At 33.3% G+C, this 16311-nt stretch overlaps 1 protein-coding gene across 2 annotated transcripts; it reads left to right on the forward strand.

Annotated features, from left to right (window-relative positions):
* Positions 1-19: 19 nt before the first annotated feature.
* On the forward strand, positions 20-3255 carry LOC133704334 (probable RNA-binding protein ARP1). Of its 2 annotated transcripts, none has more exons than XM_062129134.1 (6): positions 20-506; positions 633-774; positions 1209-1341; positions 1437-1479; positions 1810-2044; positions 2928-3255. In XM_062129134.1, the coding sequence occupies exons 1-6, from the start codon at positions 324-326 to the stop codon at positions 2969-2971; spliced, it is 780 nt and encodes a 259-aa protein (XP_061985118.1). In that variant the 5' UTR covers positions 20-323; the 3' UTR covers positions 2972-3255. The 2 variants fall into 2 exon arrangements, with proteins under 2 accessions (XP_061985118.1, XP_061985119.1); XM_062129135.1 differs by having other exon boundaries at positions 21-506; positions 2908-3255.
* The last annotated feature ends 13056 nt before the right edge of the window (positions 3256-16311 follow it).

A 16311-nucleotide genomic window follows, 5' to 3' on the forward strand; every position in this document is an offset into this window, starting at 1 on the left:
ATGTATATATGTTAGTACTGTGATCACGTTGTTGATAGCCTCAGCGCCAGTTAGTCCATCTGTCTGCCTCTCTGTCTCCATTGTTTTTCTTGTATTCTTTTATTCCTTTACCACCCTGTACTCTTTCTTCTCCTCGCTCTCCTCCTTATATTTCCCTCCCTCTCTTCTTCTCCCTTCTAAATATCCATTCTTGATCACTGACCACTCCATCTCTTCCCCTGAGCACAAAAAAATTACACGTTTCGTCGTGAAAATAGATAAAAGTTTTGGTTTGGAGTATAGCGCGTCGAATTTAAATTTTTGCGCAGGGATCTAGTAAGAGAATGACAATGAGCAACGGTGTAGGGCAGTTTGGTGATACCACTCTGACCAAAGTGTTTGTTGGAGGGTTAGCGTGGGAAACACCAAAAGAGGCCCTGAGAGAGCATTTCGAAAAGTATGGTGAGATCTTGGAGGCTGTGATTATTTCTGATAAAATCACTGGTAGATCCAAGGGCTACGGATTTGTAAGTTTTGATTAATCTTCACTGTATTTTCACTACTGCACTTTCATTTTAGGGAAATAAAGATCATTACTGTCAATTACTACTGTTTTTCTAATGTTAGCTCTGGTGATTGTATTAATCAATTAGGTTACGTTCAAGGAGGCTGGAGCGGCAAATAAGGCTTGCGAGGATGCAGCACCCATCATCAATGGCCGCCGTGCCAACTGCAACCTGGCTTCCCTTGGTGCACGCCGCCCTAGGTCTTCAACACCGGCCCCTCCTCAACAAGGTATGGATATTTAAACGTATATGTGTGTGTGTAAACATGCACCTTGAAAAGGAATATTTCCTTTTCAGGTATATGGAAATTAAGAAGAAAGAGAACAAAGTCGGATATATCCTTATACACACGGACAGACTCATATGCTTGATAAATTTGGCAAACTAAAAATATGACGAAACGTCTGATGCATGGTATTATCACTTACCATATAAAAGTAATTTACAAAACCACTGCATTAATTTCATTGCATATTAACAGCAAGTTTTGGTATAATTTTCCAATTAATTAATTTGTAGAAACTTACTCTTCATCGAAAGGCAAAAAAGACCATGGTACACGCATAAAAACGAGAAATAAATCTCTAACACCCAATGGGATGTTAGTAAACATGAGCATCATGTATAGCTTGCTAATATCTGTAATTAAATTTAATCATGAAGGACATAACATCATCGCTGGACCGAGGTCCACGCCAGCAGCGCCAGCAAATCACGTCCAGTGGTATTATCCGGCAGGGTCAGCTGCAGCGTCACCATTTCACCATCAGCATCATCAAGCCGTTCCTTTTTATGGGTAATCCAGTTTGTATGGCTTCATGGCTCTTAATTTTGTGGTATGAAATGGGAAGATGGACTTTGCCTTATGCTGTAGTTACCTCTTAATTTCAGGTACTCTCCTGCTTACATTGCCACAGATATCAGTTACAATCATGTAAGTGGCTCTACGCTCTTGTGATGATTTATGAATAATCATGAAAGTTGATGAAATCCCAGTAATTAAATTAGCTTCCTATGTATTTACCCAATAATAATATTACTTCAGTATCGTACTTAAATATTGATCATGAGCTATAAAAGTTCCGTTAATTAATGAGATATCTGCTTAAATTTTGAGTTGAAATCCTCAAATTTAAAATAATTTCTCTCTAAAACCAACAGAAAAACTTCCTGAGAACCAACCATTAACATAAATTCCCCCCTTCTCATTAGTCTTACAATTCTTATGAGCTGAAGTAGTGTTGCTGTGATGGATGGTCCACAGAAGCTAAGCTACACCGGCGGGTCCTACATGAATGGGCATTTCTCTCAGGTGTATCCAGGGCAAGCTATGGTGGGTGCCAATACATTGATGCCAATGTACCCTCTTTATCACTTCCATCAATCACAGGCGGTGGGCCTACCTGCTGCCCACATCTTCCCACCAAACACGGCGGGTCCCATGACAACGGTCCCAACTATCATGTCCAAACCCCCATCCATTGCTCCTCCTAACGCAGGTACATACACTTCCATACACGTTAGCTGTACACGATGATCTTACAGCCCCTTGTGTTTGCTTCACATGGTAACATGATCAACCTTAGTCAATGTAAACAAAAGAATCATCGCATCCCGTGCCTGGGTATTGAGTGGGGCCCACTTACAACTGGCATGCTAGAAACTCACGTGAAAAGAAGACCAAAATGCCCTCTTTGACAACCGCATGCTAGTTGGTGTTTACAGTAACAAATTGATCGTTGTCGTTAAGAATTTATAAGTTTTGTTTGATTCGTTGTCACTTGCCACCTCATGCTTCTTGAAGAATTTACTTCAACGACCAGCTTGTCGTTTCATAGAGATAAAACCACGCCTTCTGATTAGCGGTTATGGCAAGCCAAAAAATAAATTATTTACCGTATTTTGGGTGCAGTGGTTCATGTTTGAAATAGTTAAAAAGAAATTTAGTTTCGGCACGTCGGAGATTTATTAAAAAATGTATAAAAACTTTAAAAAAGAGAGAGATGATAAGGTTAGTGTACAAAAAGGGGCTTCAGACAGAGAAAAATCGAAGCCATCTGAGAGTAGCGGAGTGAGGCTAAAGCGGTTTTTGGCCTTGAAGATTAACAGTATTACTGAGAGTTTTTTTTTAATTTAAAATTATTATTTTTTATTGTTTTGAAAAACAACTTTTATCACCTCCACAAACATGCACTGATTCTACATAATAGTAGCGATGTTGGCATCATGCTCAACGTCTCCTTGAATTATTATTTTTCTCGTAGTATTTTTCTCCTACTCCATTATATATGGTCGAATGGTGCTCTATATATGCTCAATGGAGACCATATGATAAAAATATAAACTGATGTTTCAAAGACAGTTTGCTTGGCTGTCGAATAGGTACGGTCGGCACAGGTGAAGAAAGCCTTAAAAGGGTTGGATAAGAGGGAGGCTCTTAGTTGGCAATAACGAAAGGAGAAGGGAGTAGCTGCTGCAGAACAACGTTATTATCAGATCTGTTGCGGCTCTTCTTTCCAATTATTTTTTATTTTTTTTTATGATTCTTAGGTGTTTGATAAGATTCTTTCATTCTCTAACATCTCAGCTTGAGCTGTGAACTATTATTAGCATAAAAAAAAAAAAAAAACAATGTAACAAAAGTCATGTGTGTTTGCCCATGTCTCATGGCTTGCTTTTGATGGCTTCAATGAACTTTTCCACTTTAAAAGCCTGGCGCACGTTCATATAACTTGTCGCCCCCCACCACCCCTCGGGATTATTAGCATGATATATGTTTGTATATTATATAGTCTTCTATAACAACGCTAGCTCCGGCTGTATATTATACCAAGAAATTCAGCCTATGACCACCGTGAATTTACTTCACAAAGCAGCCATCTTCCTCTAATGAAGTGTTAAATAATTACAGACATATTTTATAAAAGCACATCACTGACTCGTCATTGCAAGGATTCTTTGTGGAGGGAAGTAGTGGGATAAAAGGTCAATGCTACTAGAAGGGATTTTTTTTGGATAATGGGTATTATAACTGATATTCCTTTTAGTAATGAGATGAATTGAGTCATAGACATTAAAGTGTAAGAACTCAATAATATTCCCATCGAATTAGACATAAAATAGAGGGTGCTGCTAAGTTATTAATTATTATAATATTTTATTCATATAAATGATAAAATAAATTATATTTTATGGATTATATTCTTCTAATATTTTAAATATTTTAAAATTTTTCATTATATTTTTTTATCCGCGGTGCTTGCAAAAACTATAGTATCTTATCTATAAATATTGTTAGAAAAAAAAAAGAATTGCTCAATTTTCTTTTTTCTTGATAACACACGTGTGTGTGTTATATTTTCTACAGTAATTAAACTTTCCTCTCTTTATTATTTCATTTAAAAAATGCTATGAATACATTATATCAGCTAAATATGTAAATTGTTACATAACTGAACCAATGCAATTTAGATTAGAAAAGAGGGGATAAAGTCAAACAGTCTTCTATAACGATGCTTAGGCTGTATCCAATACCAAGAAATTCAGCTTATAATCAAAATATAACAACCTGGTCCAACTTGTTATATATTATCTGTTTTTGTTGTGTGTGGTCCCGCACCATGTGATGGTGGGACCACCACATTAATTAGTAAGAGACAGCAAGGCAAGGCTGTCTCTTTGAATTAATAGAGGAGCTGCCACTGTAGAGGCAGTAGCAAAAACGGGAGAAAAACAAGAGAAAAGAGAAGAAGAGGCAGCAGAGCAGCCTGTGTTCTTTCTTCGATTTCCAGCTCGTTCACCGTTGGATCGGGCTGAGATTTTGACAGAAGCTTCTAGACACATTCCTCTTCATTCTGGACGGTTGGATCGAAGATTGGTGGTGTGGAAGCTGGCCGTTTTGACAGAAAACGGGGCTGTCAGTTTTGTGAGTTTTTCTCAAATAATTCTCCTTTAATCTTGTTGTAATCCGAGAATTAGTTCTTGATGATATATATGTTGTATCCCTTAGTTGAATCTGAGGAAGAACAGTTGTGAACCCATTATTTGTGATAGTGGAAGTTTTTAGGTGGACTCCAGTCCCGTGGTTTTTCCCGCATCGGGTTTTCCACGTAAAAATCTTGGTGTTAATTTGTGTGATTATTTGCATTATATTTGATCATTGTTTGAATCTGTTTTTTACTGCACAAAGAGGGAAAAAGGATTGGGACTTGTGAATTGTGAATGTATTCCGCTTAATTGATCCGGTTAGTTGTCCCGAGTTTTCCCAACAAAGTGGTATCAGAGCATTTGGTTGTGTAGATTGAGTTCTTGTGCAGTTAAAATGGAAAAGGAAGATTCAGGCATGATAAAGCTCACTTCCTCAAATTATTTTCTGTGGAAAACAATGATGGAGGATCACTTATATTGCAATGATTTGGCTTTGCCGATTGAATGTAAAGGAATAAAGCCTGATGACATGGATGATGTAAAATGGAATGGACTAAATAGAAAGGCTACCGCTAATGTTAGAAAATGGGTATCTTCTAAGTCCATTAATCATATTTCTCAAGAACATGACTGTTATACAGTGTGGAAGATGTTGGAAGAAACATTTGCCAAGGAGAGTGCACAAAACAAGGTTTTTGTAATTAGAGACCTTGTGAATTTGAAGTATAGAGATGGGGAAGATGCTTCAGTGCATATAAATGTATTCCAAGGGTTCTTGAATCAGCTGTCATTGATGAACCTTGAGTTAGCCGATGAAATGCAAGCATTAATCCTATTGAGTTCATTGCCGGATAGTTGGGAGACTTTGGTAGTGTCACTTAGCAATTCTACTCCGAATGGAAAGCTCACTTTGAAAACAGTGAAGGATTGTATCCTCAATGAAGAGAAGAGGAGGAAAGGGACAAGCACTTCCGAGTCTCATGCACTTGTTACAGAAAGTCGAGGGAGAAGTCAAAGCAGGTTCTCTCACGGCAAGCAAGATGGAGAATCCAGCAATAGAAAAGGCAAATGGAAGCCAAGAGGAAGATCTCAGTCAAGGAAGGGTTTTAAGTGTTATTATTGTGACAAGCCTGGGCATATGCAAAAAGATTGCAGAAAGTATAAAAGAGATAAAAAGGGTAGAGATGAAGACAAGAATGAAGAGAATGGTACAGCTGCAGTTGTATCTGATGGTGATGTTGCCATTGTGTGTGATGATGGCTGTGTTAATCTTGCATGTCAAGATACCACCTGGGTTGCAGATTCAGCAGCTTCTTACCATGTTACACCCCGACGTGATTTTTACACATCCTACACTGCTGGTGACTTTGGTCAAGTTAGGATGGGAAATCAAGGGATGGCTAGTGTTGTGGGCATTGGAGATATTTGGTTGGAAACCAATACTGGGTGCAAGTTGCTACTCAAAGATGTTAGGCATGTGCCTGATATGCGCCTACATTTGATCTCTACTGGTACTCTTGATGAAGAAGGCTATCACAGTTACTTTGGAGATGGTAAATGGAAGCTCTCCAGAAATTCCCTAATTGTTGCTAAAGGGAAGAAGATGGGTCTCTACATGTCACAAGCCAAGGTGATCAAAGGGGAGGTAAATGCAATTGAAGATTGCTCTACTGATTTATGGCATAAGCGGCTTGGACATTTGAGTGAGAAAGGCCTTGGAATCCTTGCCAAGAAGAATTACCTTCCTTTAAAAGGTATGAACTTGAACACATGTACTCATTGTTTAGTTGGTAAACAACATAGAGTTGCATTTCAAAGATCATCTTCACATAGAAGGTCACATGTTCTTGATTTAGTTCATACTGATGTTTGCTCAATGATTGATAAGTCTCTTGGAGGTGCATTGTACTTTGTTAGTTTTATTGATGATCACTCCAGAAAGATTTGGGCTATTTGTTTGAAATCCAAAGATCAGGTGCTTGATGTCTTTAAGGATTTCCATGCCAGAGTTGAAAGAGAAACTGGTAGAAAGCTGAAATGTGTTCGAGCAGACAATGGTGGTGAATACAGGGGTCCTTTTGAGAAGTACTGCAGGGAACATGGCATCAAGTTAGAGAAGATAGTTCCTAAGACTCCACAACAGAATGGAGTGGCTGAGAGAATGAACAGAATAATTGTTGAAAGAATTAGATGTATGCTCTCTCATGCAAAGCTGCCTAAGTCCTTTTGGGGTGAGGCAATGAAGACTGCAGTTGCCATGATCAACCTTTCTCCATCAGTTCCTCTTGAGTTTGATGTTCCAGATAGAGTTTGGAAAGGAAAGGATGTTTTCTATGCACACTTGAGAGTGTTTGGATGTAGAGCATTTGTACATGTTCCAAGGGATGAAAGGTCTAAGCTTGATAGCAAGACAAAGCAGTGTATTTTCTTGGGCTCTGAAGATGATGAGTTTGGTTATAGGTTATGGGATCCAAAGGAGAAGAAAATTGTGAGAAGCAGAGATGTTATCTTCTTTGAAGATCAAACCATTGAAGACTTTGAACTGAAGGAGAAAACAGAGTCTACTACTTTTATTCCATCTAATTCAAATCCAGCACCTACTCCACAGTTATCTTTGATGCCTGCTAATCATGGGGGAGACTTGCAAAATGATGAAAATGGTGGTTTTCTTAATGAGCCATTAGTTGGTGATCCTGAATCAGCTAATGATGATATTGATGTTATTCCTGAACAGGTTATGCAGGAAGCTCCAGATGAGCCACAATTGAGGAGGTCAACTAGACCTCGCCAACCTTCCACCAAATACTCTCCTCATGAGTATGTGCTGGTTACTGACGGGGGAGAGCCAGAATGCTTTGATGAAGCTATGTCACATGAGAAGAAAAGTGAGTGGTTGAAAGCAATGCAAGAAGAGATGAAATCCTTGCATGAAAACCATACCTTTGAGTTAGTGAAACTTCCTAAAGGTAAGAGAGCACTCAAGAACAAATGGGTGTTCAGGTTAAAAATTGATGAACATTGCTCACAGCCAAGGTACAAGGCAAGATTGGTTGTGAAAGGTTTCGGTCAGAAGAAGGGTATTGATTTTGAAGAAATCTTTTCACCAGTGGTCAAGATGTCTTCAATCCAAGTTGTGCTTGGCTTAGCTGCTAGTTTGAATCTTGAAGTTGAGCAACTTGATGTGAAAACTGCCTTTCTCCATGGTGATTTAGATGAGGAAATCTACATGGAGCAGCCTGAAGGTTTTGAAGCAAAAGGTAAAGAGCAGTTAGTTTGCAAGTTGAAAAAGAGCCTATATGGATTAAAGCAAGCTCCAAGACAATGGTACAAGAAGTTTGATTCTTTCATGGTGGATCATGGTTATGACAGGACCACTTCTGATCATTGTGTATTTATGAAAAGGTTTCCAGATGGAAACTTTATTATTCTCCTGTTGTATGTGGATGATATGTTGATTGTTGGCCATGATGCTAAGAAGATTCAGATGTTGAAGGAAGAGTTAAACAAGTCTTTTGCAATGAAAGACTTAGGACCGGCAAAACAGATTCTTGGCATGAAGATCACACGTGACAGGAAGAAGGAGAAACTTTGGCTATCTCAGGAGAGATATGTCCAAAAGGTACTTGAGAGATTCAACATGAGCAACTCCAAACCAGTTTGTTCTCCACTTGCAAGCCACTTTAAACTAAGTTCTAAGCAGTGTCCTTCAAGTGATGAAGAAAGAGATGAGATGGAAAAGGTTCCTTATGCATCCGCAGTTGGTAGCTTGATGTATGCCATGGTTTGCACAAGGCCGGATATAGCTCATGCAGTTGGTGTGGTTAGTCGGTTCCTCTCCAATCCTGGTAAAGAACACTGGTCAGCAGTGAAATGGATACTCAGGTATCTCAAAGGTACTTCTAGTTTCAGCTTATGTTTTGGTAATGATAAACCTGTGTTGGATGGATACACAGATGCAGATATGGCTGGTGATGTTGATTCTAGAAAGTCCACATCAGGATACTTGATGAAGTTTGCAGGGGGAGCAGTCTCATGGCAATCAAGGTTGCAAAAATGTGTGGCATTATCCACTACAGAGGCTGAATATATTGCTCTTACTGAAGGGGGCAAAGAGTTGTTATGGATGAAGAAGTTCTTACATGAACTTGGCCTAGTTCAAGAGAACTTTGTGTTGCACTGTGATAGTCAAAGTGCAATCCATCTCAGTAAGCATCCTACTTTTCACTCTCGGTCAAAGCACATTGAAGTTAGATATCAATGGATTCGAGATGCTATGGAGATGAAGTCATTTGTTGTTGAGAAGATCCATACTGATGACAACGTGTCAGATATGATGACCAAACCTCTACCGAGAGAGAAGTTTGAGTTTTGTAGAAGGGAAGCAGGCTTATCAGAGCCTCCTAAATTGAAGCTTACATGTTGATCGCCAATATGGCGAATTCCTCACATGGTGCGTGAGGGTGAGATTTGTTGTGTGTGGTCCCGCACCATGTGATGGTGGGACCACCACATTAATTAGTAAGAGACAGCAAGGCAAGGCTGTCTCTTTGAATTAATAGAGGAGCTGCCACTGTAGAGGCAGTAGCAAAAACGGGAGAAAAACAAGAGAAAAGAGAAGAAGAGGCAGCAGAGCAGCCTGTGTTCTTTCTTCGATTTCCAGCTCGTTCACCGTTGGATCGGGCTGAGATTTTGACAGAAGCTTCTAGACACATTCCTCTTCATTCTGGACGGTTGGATCGAAGATTGGTGGTGTGGAAGCTGGCCGTTTTGACAGAAAACGGGGCTGTCAGTTTTGTGAGTTTTTCTCAAATAATTCTCCTTTAATCTTGTTGTAATCCGAGAATTAGTTCTTGATGATATATATGTTGTATCCCTTAGTTGAATCTGAGGAAGAACAGTTGTGAACCCATTATTTGTGATAGTGGAAGTTTTTAGGTGGACTCCAGTCCCGTGGTTTTTCCCGCATCGGGTTTTCCACGTAAAAATCTTGGTGTTAATTTGTGTGATTATTTGCATTATATTTGATCATTGTTTGAATCTGTTTTTTACTGCACAAAGAGGGAAAAAGGATTGGGACTTGTGAATTGTGAATGTATTCCGCTTAATTGATCCGGTTAGTTGTCCCGAGTTTTCCCAACAGTTTTGAACCTTATTGTCCTTATGATTTTGTTTCTAGTAACACGAGCCCACATCTGAGCCTGACACCTTAAAATATGTATGACAAGTTGGTAACCAACACTCTCAATAAGATCAGCTATCACTCTTTTACCCGCCGATGTGGGATATTACACAAAATATAAAAGGTGCGTTTGTTTTCCAGAAAGTGGTTTATGGAAAACCACTTTTCAAAATTTTTTATGTTTGTTTGTTATTAAGAAAGTCAACGAAAAACACTTTCCAATCAAAAGAAAATTTACCTTGGTTCCCAGGAAAGTGTTTTCCTTTTATTTTGAGAGCGGAAAACACTTTCTGGAAGTTGTGAAAAATTTAAAAATGTTATATTATTTGCTGATTATATCAAATTTGATCCTCAAAACTTTTTATTGCTATATATATTTTGTTTTGAAAATTTATTTTTCAATTTCATCCCTTAGAATTTAATTTTTATATTAACTTTAGTCCTTTTTTTATAATTGTTATTTGCTTTTCCCTTATCATTTTTTAATTGAATTTTTTTATTTATCAAATTTAGTCCTCATTCTCTTTATTGTTACTTATTTTATTTAAAATAATTTATGAAATGGTGATTATTATTATTTTAATTTCTTCATCTTTCAATTTTTTTATTTTTTAGATTTGATCTCCATTATTTTGATTATTATTTATTTTATTTGAGATAATTTATGAAATTATTTTTTTTTTCAATTTCATTCTCATTTAACTTTTTAATTTGTAAGATTTGTTTCTCATTATTTTAATAAACTTGAAAAAATAAACTATTAATAAGTTATTTTTCAGTTCATTTTTCTTGACATAACCAAACATTTAAAAGTATTTTCCAACTTATTTTTCATTATACCACTAAATATCAGAAAATAATTTACTTTTCAAAATAAAATTACTTTCCAGCAAACAAACGTGGCAAATAATAAATTTATTTTACAAAGTAGCTATCTACCTTTAAATGAAGTGTCAAATATATATATATATATATATATATATATATATATATATATATATATATAAAGTTATTAAACGAGGTTTCAGACATAATTTTATAAAAGCACATCACCGACTCATCATTGCAAGGATTGATCGGACTCTCATCTCCGATCCGACCTTGCAATATTAGACCGGAAGAAAAATTCAGGGAAAAAACCAACCAGGCCAATCCAACAGGGATTCAAAGTTCTCAGACAAAGCCAGCACTAATTAACACACAGGCCACAGCCAGTGCTAAGTCTCTCTCCAGCTAAATAGAATTAAGCATGCTGCTATAAGTGCTCTCACAGAATGCCATGTCATGTTGACAAACAAAATTCTTATTAAAACATCGCATTAAAAAATAAGAAGCAGAATAAAATAAAAATCTCGTGGAAAAGGGTTGGTGTCGGGCTGGGAACAAACCACTGATGTTTAGCTGTAATTTTCTAAACTTTTTCTCGTGAATAATAGTGGATATTCAATAAAATTTTCATCGAAAACTGTTCAGATAATCTTGTTTCATACTTATGCGATGCAGCAATAAGAAAGCGTTTGAGACTGTGTTTTAACTTGATTGTTTTATTATATTGATATAAAAAATAAATTTTAAAAATATAAAATATTATTTTAATATATTTTAAAATAAAAAACATTTTAAAAAATAATTATATCTCTGAAAATCTCCAAGCGGTGAACTGGAAAATGCTGATATAACGTGGATATGATGGACTCTTGGGGATCTGGTATTTGGGCCAACAATCAGAGGGGTGATCATGGCTCTGAATACAATACAAGAACACCCGTAAAGTTTATGCTGTGCCCAGATCATAACTCTTGGGCCCAACGCATCAAGGCAACATATGTTAGATAATGGGCCAAGCTTAACTGGGCTACTGGAATCTTTTCTGGGTCCGAGGCACTTTCTTAAATTCGGTTCTCCTTGCTTTCCCTTCTTTTAAATTAATCCATTATCGTGGTGAACACAACTGCTGAAATTTCTCTCTGGAAACACAACTGGGTTTTTGTCCTGTAAAATTATTGTTGTCCTGTCTTAATTATGGAAGACGGTCTGATTCCCCAGTCTCAAGTTTCAACCCAGCCATATAAAGAATCAACCTAACCATATAGGTGATTGCTAATGGTAAGAGTTTGAGACCAAGAGATTTGTTTTTCCTTTAGTTTCAGGTTCGAGTCATGTGGTTGCTCATGTGATGGCCACTGGAAGCTTCCATGATCGTTAACTTCAGGATCCGTGGGATTAATCGAGGTGCGTGTAAGTTGATCCGGACATCCACATTAAACTTAAAAAAACTAAAAAAATAAAAAAGAATCAACCATCATCTTGTTCCGAAAAGAACCGTTGTGACTTCCAACTTCCGAGCAAGGTTACATCAAAATCCAGCTTCGCTTAAATTATACAAGAATCGTCTGAAATCGGGCAAGATTTTAACGATTACTTGGAGTGCCAATCTCCTTTCAATTTTTGTATGGGAGCTGAATAGTTGAGGGTGATTTGGAAATCAAGATTTTATCAACACCGTGGTTTGACCAAAACATAGAAAGAATCATCTATAACGTGCAAAGAGGTTTTTACTTATAAATATACTAAAATAATATTTTTTATTTTTTTTAAATAATTTTTAATATCAATACATCAAAATAATTTAAATATAATAAAAAAAATTAATTTAAAAAAAAATTAATTTTTTAATAATACGAGTTGAACCGCGTTTTCAAACATACTTTATCAAAAAAGAAACACATGACTTCCAAGTTTCGAGCCAAGTTTCCATTTATTTTTTTCGATTTCAGTTGAATTGTTTTTGTTTTTTAAAAGTATTTTTATAAAATTTTAAATTTTTTTATTCATTTCAAATAAATTTTTTATATTTTCATATCATTTTAAATATAAAAAATAATTTTAAAAAAATAAAAAATATTATTTTGAGGTATTTTTAAATAAAAAATATGACTTGTAAGTTTCGAGCCAAGTTTCCATTTATTTCTTTCGATTTCAGTTGAATTGTTTTTTTTTTTTAAAAATATTTTTATAAAATTTTAAATTTTTTTATTCATTTCAAATAAATTTTTTATATTTTTATATCATTTTAAATATAAAAAATAATTTTAAAAAAATAAAAAATATTATTTTGAGGTATTTTTAAATAAAAAATATGACTTATAAGTTTCGAGCCAAGTTTCCATTTATTTCTTTCGATTTCAGTTGAATTGTTTTTGTTTTTTAAAAGTATTTTTATAAAATTTTAAATTTTTTTTATTCATTTCAAATAAATTTTTTATATTTTCATATCATTTTAAATATAAAAAATAATTTTAAAAAAATAAAAAATATTATTTTGAGGTATTTTTAAATAAAAAATATGACTTGTAAGTTTCGAGCCAAGTTTCCATTTATTTCTTTCGATTTCAGTTGAATTGTTTTTGTTTTTTTAAAATATTTTTATAAAATTTTAAATTTTTTTATTCATTTCAAATAAATTTTTTATATTTTCATATTATTTTAAATATAAAAAATAATTTTAAAAAAATAAAAAAATTATTTTAAAGTATTTTTAAATAAAAAATATGACTTGTAAGTTTCGAGCCAAGTTTCCATTTATTTCTTTCGATTTCAGTTGAATTGTTTTTGTTTTTTAAAAATATTTTTATAAAATTTTAAATTTTTTTATTCATTTCAAATAAATTTTTTATATTTTCATATCATTTTAAATATAAAAAATAATCTTAATAAAATAAAAAAATTATTTTAAAGTATTTTTAAATAAAAAATATTTTAAAAAACAATTGATATTATATTTTTCAAACATGAAATAAACCAGCCAAACACGACCTTGAAATTTAGAAACCTGTTACTTTACTATTTTTTCGAGTTTTTATTTCCACTTGTATATTCTTTCTTGTCAGTTGCCACGCATGCAATGCATAAAGTAAAAGATGCAAGTTATACATGTAGTGGTGTTTGCTACTGTGTTGAAAGGAAGCCTGAGAGACTATAAGAGATCTTCTTGGGCCCGGTTACAAGTGTACACTCCTCGTGAGAGACTACCCATACCAAGGACACCGTGTACCTGTAGTTCATGTCAGAACTCGAAAAATGAGCAGAGAGCAACTCAGTTATACACGTGGTGTTTGCTACTGTGTCGAAAATGGTAAGATGTTTGGCGTACGAACGGGTTGATTGATTTTGATTTGTTTACGAAGAGATAGCATGCTCGCGCACTGTCACGGTTTTATAAAACAAATATATTTAATAATATTATAATTATAAACTAATACTAGATAAGTAATAAATATTAAAAGTATGATGGAGCAAATATTTTATGACGAAAAAAAAAATTATGTTGGTGATAAAAACTTAGAGACTGAACAAAATAATTTGTAGCAATTTACCGTGTTTTGTAAAGAAAAATACAGTGTTTTCACCACATGATTTAACTTTTCAGTTAATAAAACGAAAAAAAATTACAAAGCTAAATTCTCTACCAACTTAATATTAAAAAAAACCAACAAAGATAATTTTGGAAGGAAAAAAACCTATGAGAGAAAATATTGTGGCAATTGACAGTGTTTTGTGAGAAAAAGTATAGCATTTTTCCCAATAAAATAAAATAAAAAACCATTTAGAAAAATATTGTAGCAATCCACAGTGTTTTGTGAGAAAAACTACAACACTTTTCTCATATGATTTAGTTTTACTGTAATTATAATTCTTAACCAACTCAATATTCAAAAAACAATCGACAAAGATAATTTTGAAAAAAATTATAAAAAAATCACATAGAAAAACACTGCAATAATTCACAATGTTTTACAGAAAAAAATTACAAAGCTAAATTCTTAATCAACTCAATATTAAAAAAAAATTGACAAAGAAAATTTTAGAAAAAAAAATAACAAAACAAACATAAAAAAAAAAATATGTTGGAAACACTGTAGCAATTCACAGTGTTTTGTGATGAGAGCTACAGTGCTTCCCTACATGATTTAGCCTCATTTGTAATGACTTGTAATTATAATTTACAAACAACTCAATATTAAAAAAATAAAATTAAAAAAGATAATTTGAAAAAATTTATAAAAAAAACCATACGGAGAGACACTGTAGCAATACACAAATGTTTTATGAGCAAAGTTACAATATTTTCCCTACATAATTAAGCTTTATTATAAAGTTAAATTCTAACAAACTCGATATTAAAAAAAATAAAATCGATTAAGATAATTTTGAAAAAAAAATATCACAAAAAAAGAAAACACAAAAGAAACTGGAAGAAAACCATGTGAAGAAAAACTGTATCGATGCATAGTGTTTTGTGAGGAAAAACTTGTATTTACTTGTAATTGCAATTCTTAACCAGCTTAATATTCTAAAAAATAAAATTGACAAAGATAATTTTAGGAAAAAACATTATAAAAACAGAAAAAATTATGTGAAAAAAAACACCGTAGCAATCAACAATAATTTTCAAAAAAAGTTACAGTGCTTTCCTAACATATTGTAACTGTAATTTTTAACCAGCTCACTATTAAAAAATAAAATAAAAAAAAGAGATAATTTTAGAGAAAAAAAACCATGCAGAAAAACACTGTAGCAACCAACAATGTTTTAAATAAAAAAAATTACCAAACCAAGTTCTCAATCAGCTCAATATTAAAAAAAATCAACAAATATAATTTTTAAAAATAAAGAAATAAAATAGAAAAACTATGTGGAAAAACATCGCAGCAATTCACAGTATTTTAAAGAAAAAAAATTACAAGGAAAAAATTTTAACCAGGTCAATATTTAAAAGGTAAAATCAACAAAAATAATTTTGAAAAAAAAATAAATGAAAAAAAAAGAAAAAATAGGAAAGTTGAAATTTTTTTTTGAAAAAAAACGAAAAAAAAAAGAAAAAAATGGAAAAGTTAGAAAAAAACAAGGAAAAAAATCACTATGAATTACTGTTATAATCCACGGTGAAATGTGTGTGGGGGAACAACAATTCCCCCCACACCATTTAAAGTATGTTGTAATTTTACAATTTGTTCATGAAAAATACCAAAATAGGATCTTCACCTTCGCGATGTGTTGTGCGTTGTATCGGGGTGGAATGTAATTTTCAAAGATGTTTTTAGCTTAAAATATAATAATTTAATATTTTTAATATTTAGCATTGTGATTATAATTATTCTTTAAATAATTTTTATTTTAAAATATATCAGAATAATATATATATTTTTTTAAAATTTATTTTTAACATTAGACATCACAAAACAAACAAACCTTAAACACAATTTTAAATTAAAAAAACAAATAATCTCTTGAGCTAAATCTTCTTTAATATAATAACCCTGTTTTATTTAAATTGAAAAATTTATATTATTTTTAGAAATTACATGCTATGACTCAAATTTACATATTTGTATTATATTAATAATTATTTTTTAAAATATTTTTATTTAGAAATATATTAAAATAATATATTTTTTTTAAAATTATTTTTTGTATTAACACATCAAAATAATCTAAAATATATACAATGAAATAATTTAAAATAAAAAAATTAATTTAAATTTTCACAAAAAAACCTTTCCAGCCACGAAAATAAACAGAATTGATAATTCTTTATTATTTTTTTTTTAGTTTAACGTGGGTGTCTGGGCCAGTTTGCGCGCACCTCGACTAATCCCA

This window comes from Populus nigra, chromosome 10, assembly GCF_951802175.1.
Source record: "Populus nigra chromosome 10, ddPopNigr1.1, whole genome shotgun sequence".
NCBI classification, from domain to species: Eukaryota; Viridiplantae; Streptophyta; class Magnoliopsida; order Malpighiales; family Salicaceae; genus Populus; species Populus nigra.

Excerpts from the sequence above, each read along its gene's own strand:
- LOC133704334 (XM_062129134.1), top strand. The coding sequence starts at position 324 with ATGACAATGAGCAACGGTGTAGGGCAGTTTGGTGATACCACTCTGACC. Across the intron at positions 1,480-1,809 it reads CAGATATCAGTTACAATCAT|AAGCTAAGCTACACCGGCGG; the intron begins GTAAGTGGCTCT and ends GATGGTCCACAG. Across the intron at positions 2,045-2,927 it reads CATTGCTCCTCCTAACGCAG|GTACGGTCGGCACAGGTGAA; the intron begins GTACATACACTT and ends GCTGTCGAATAG.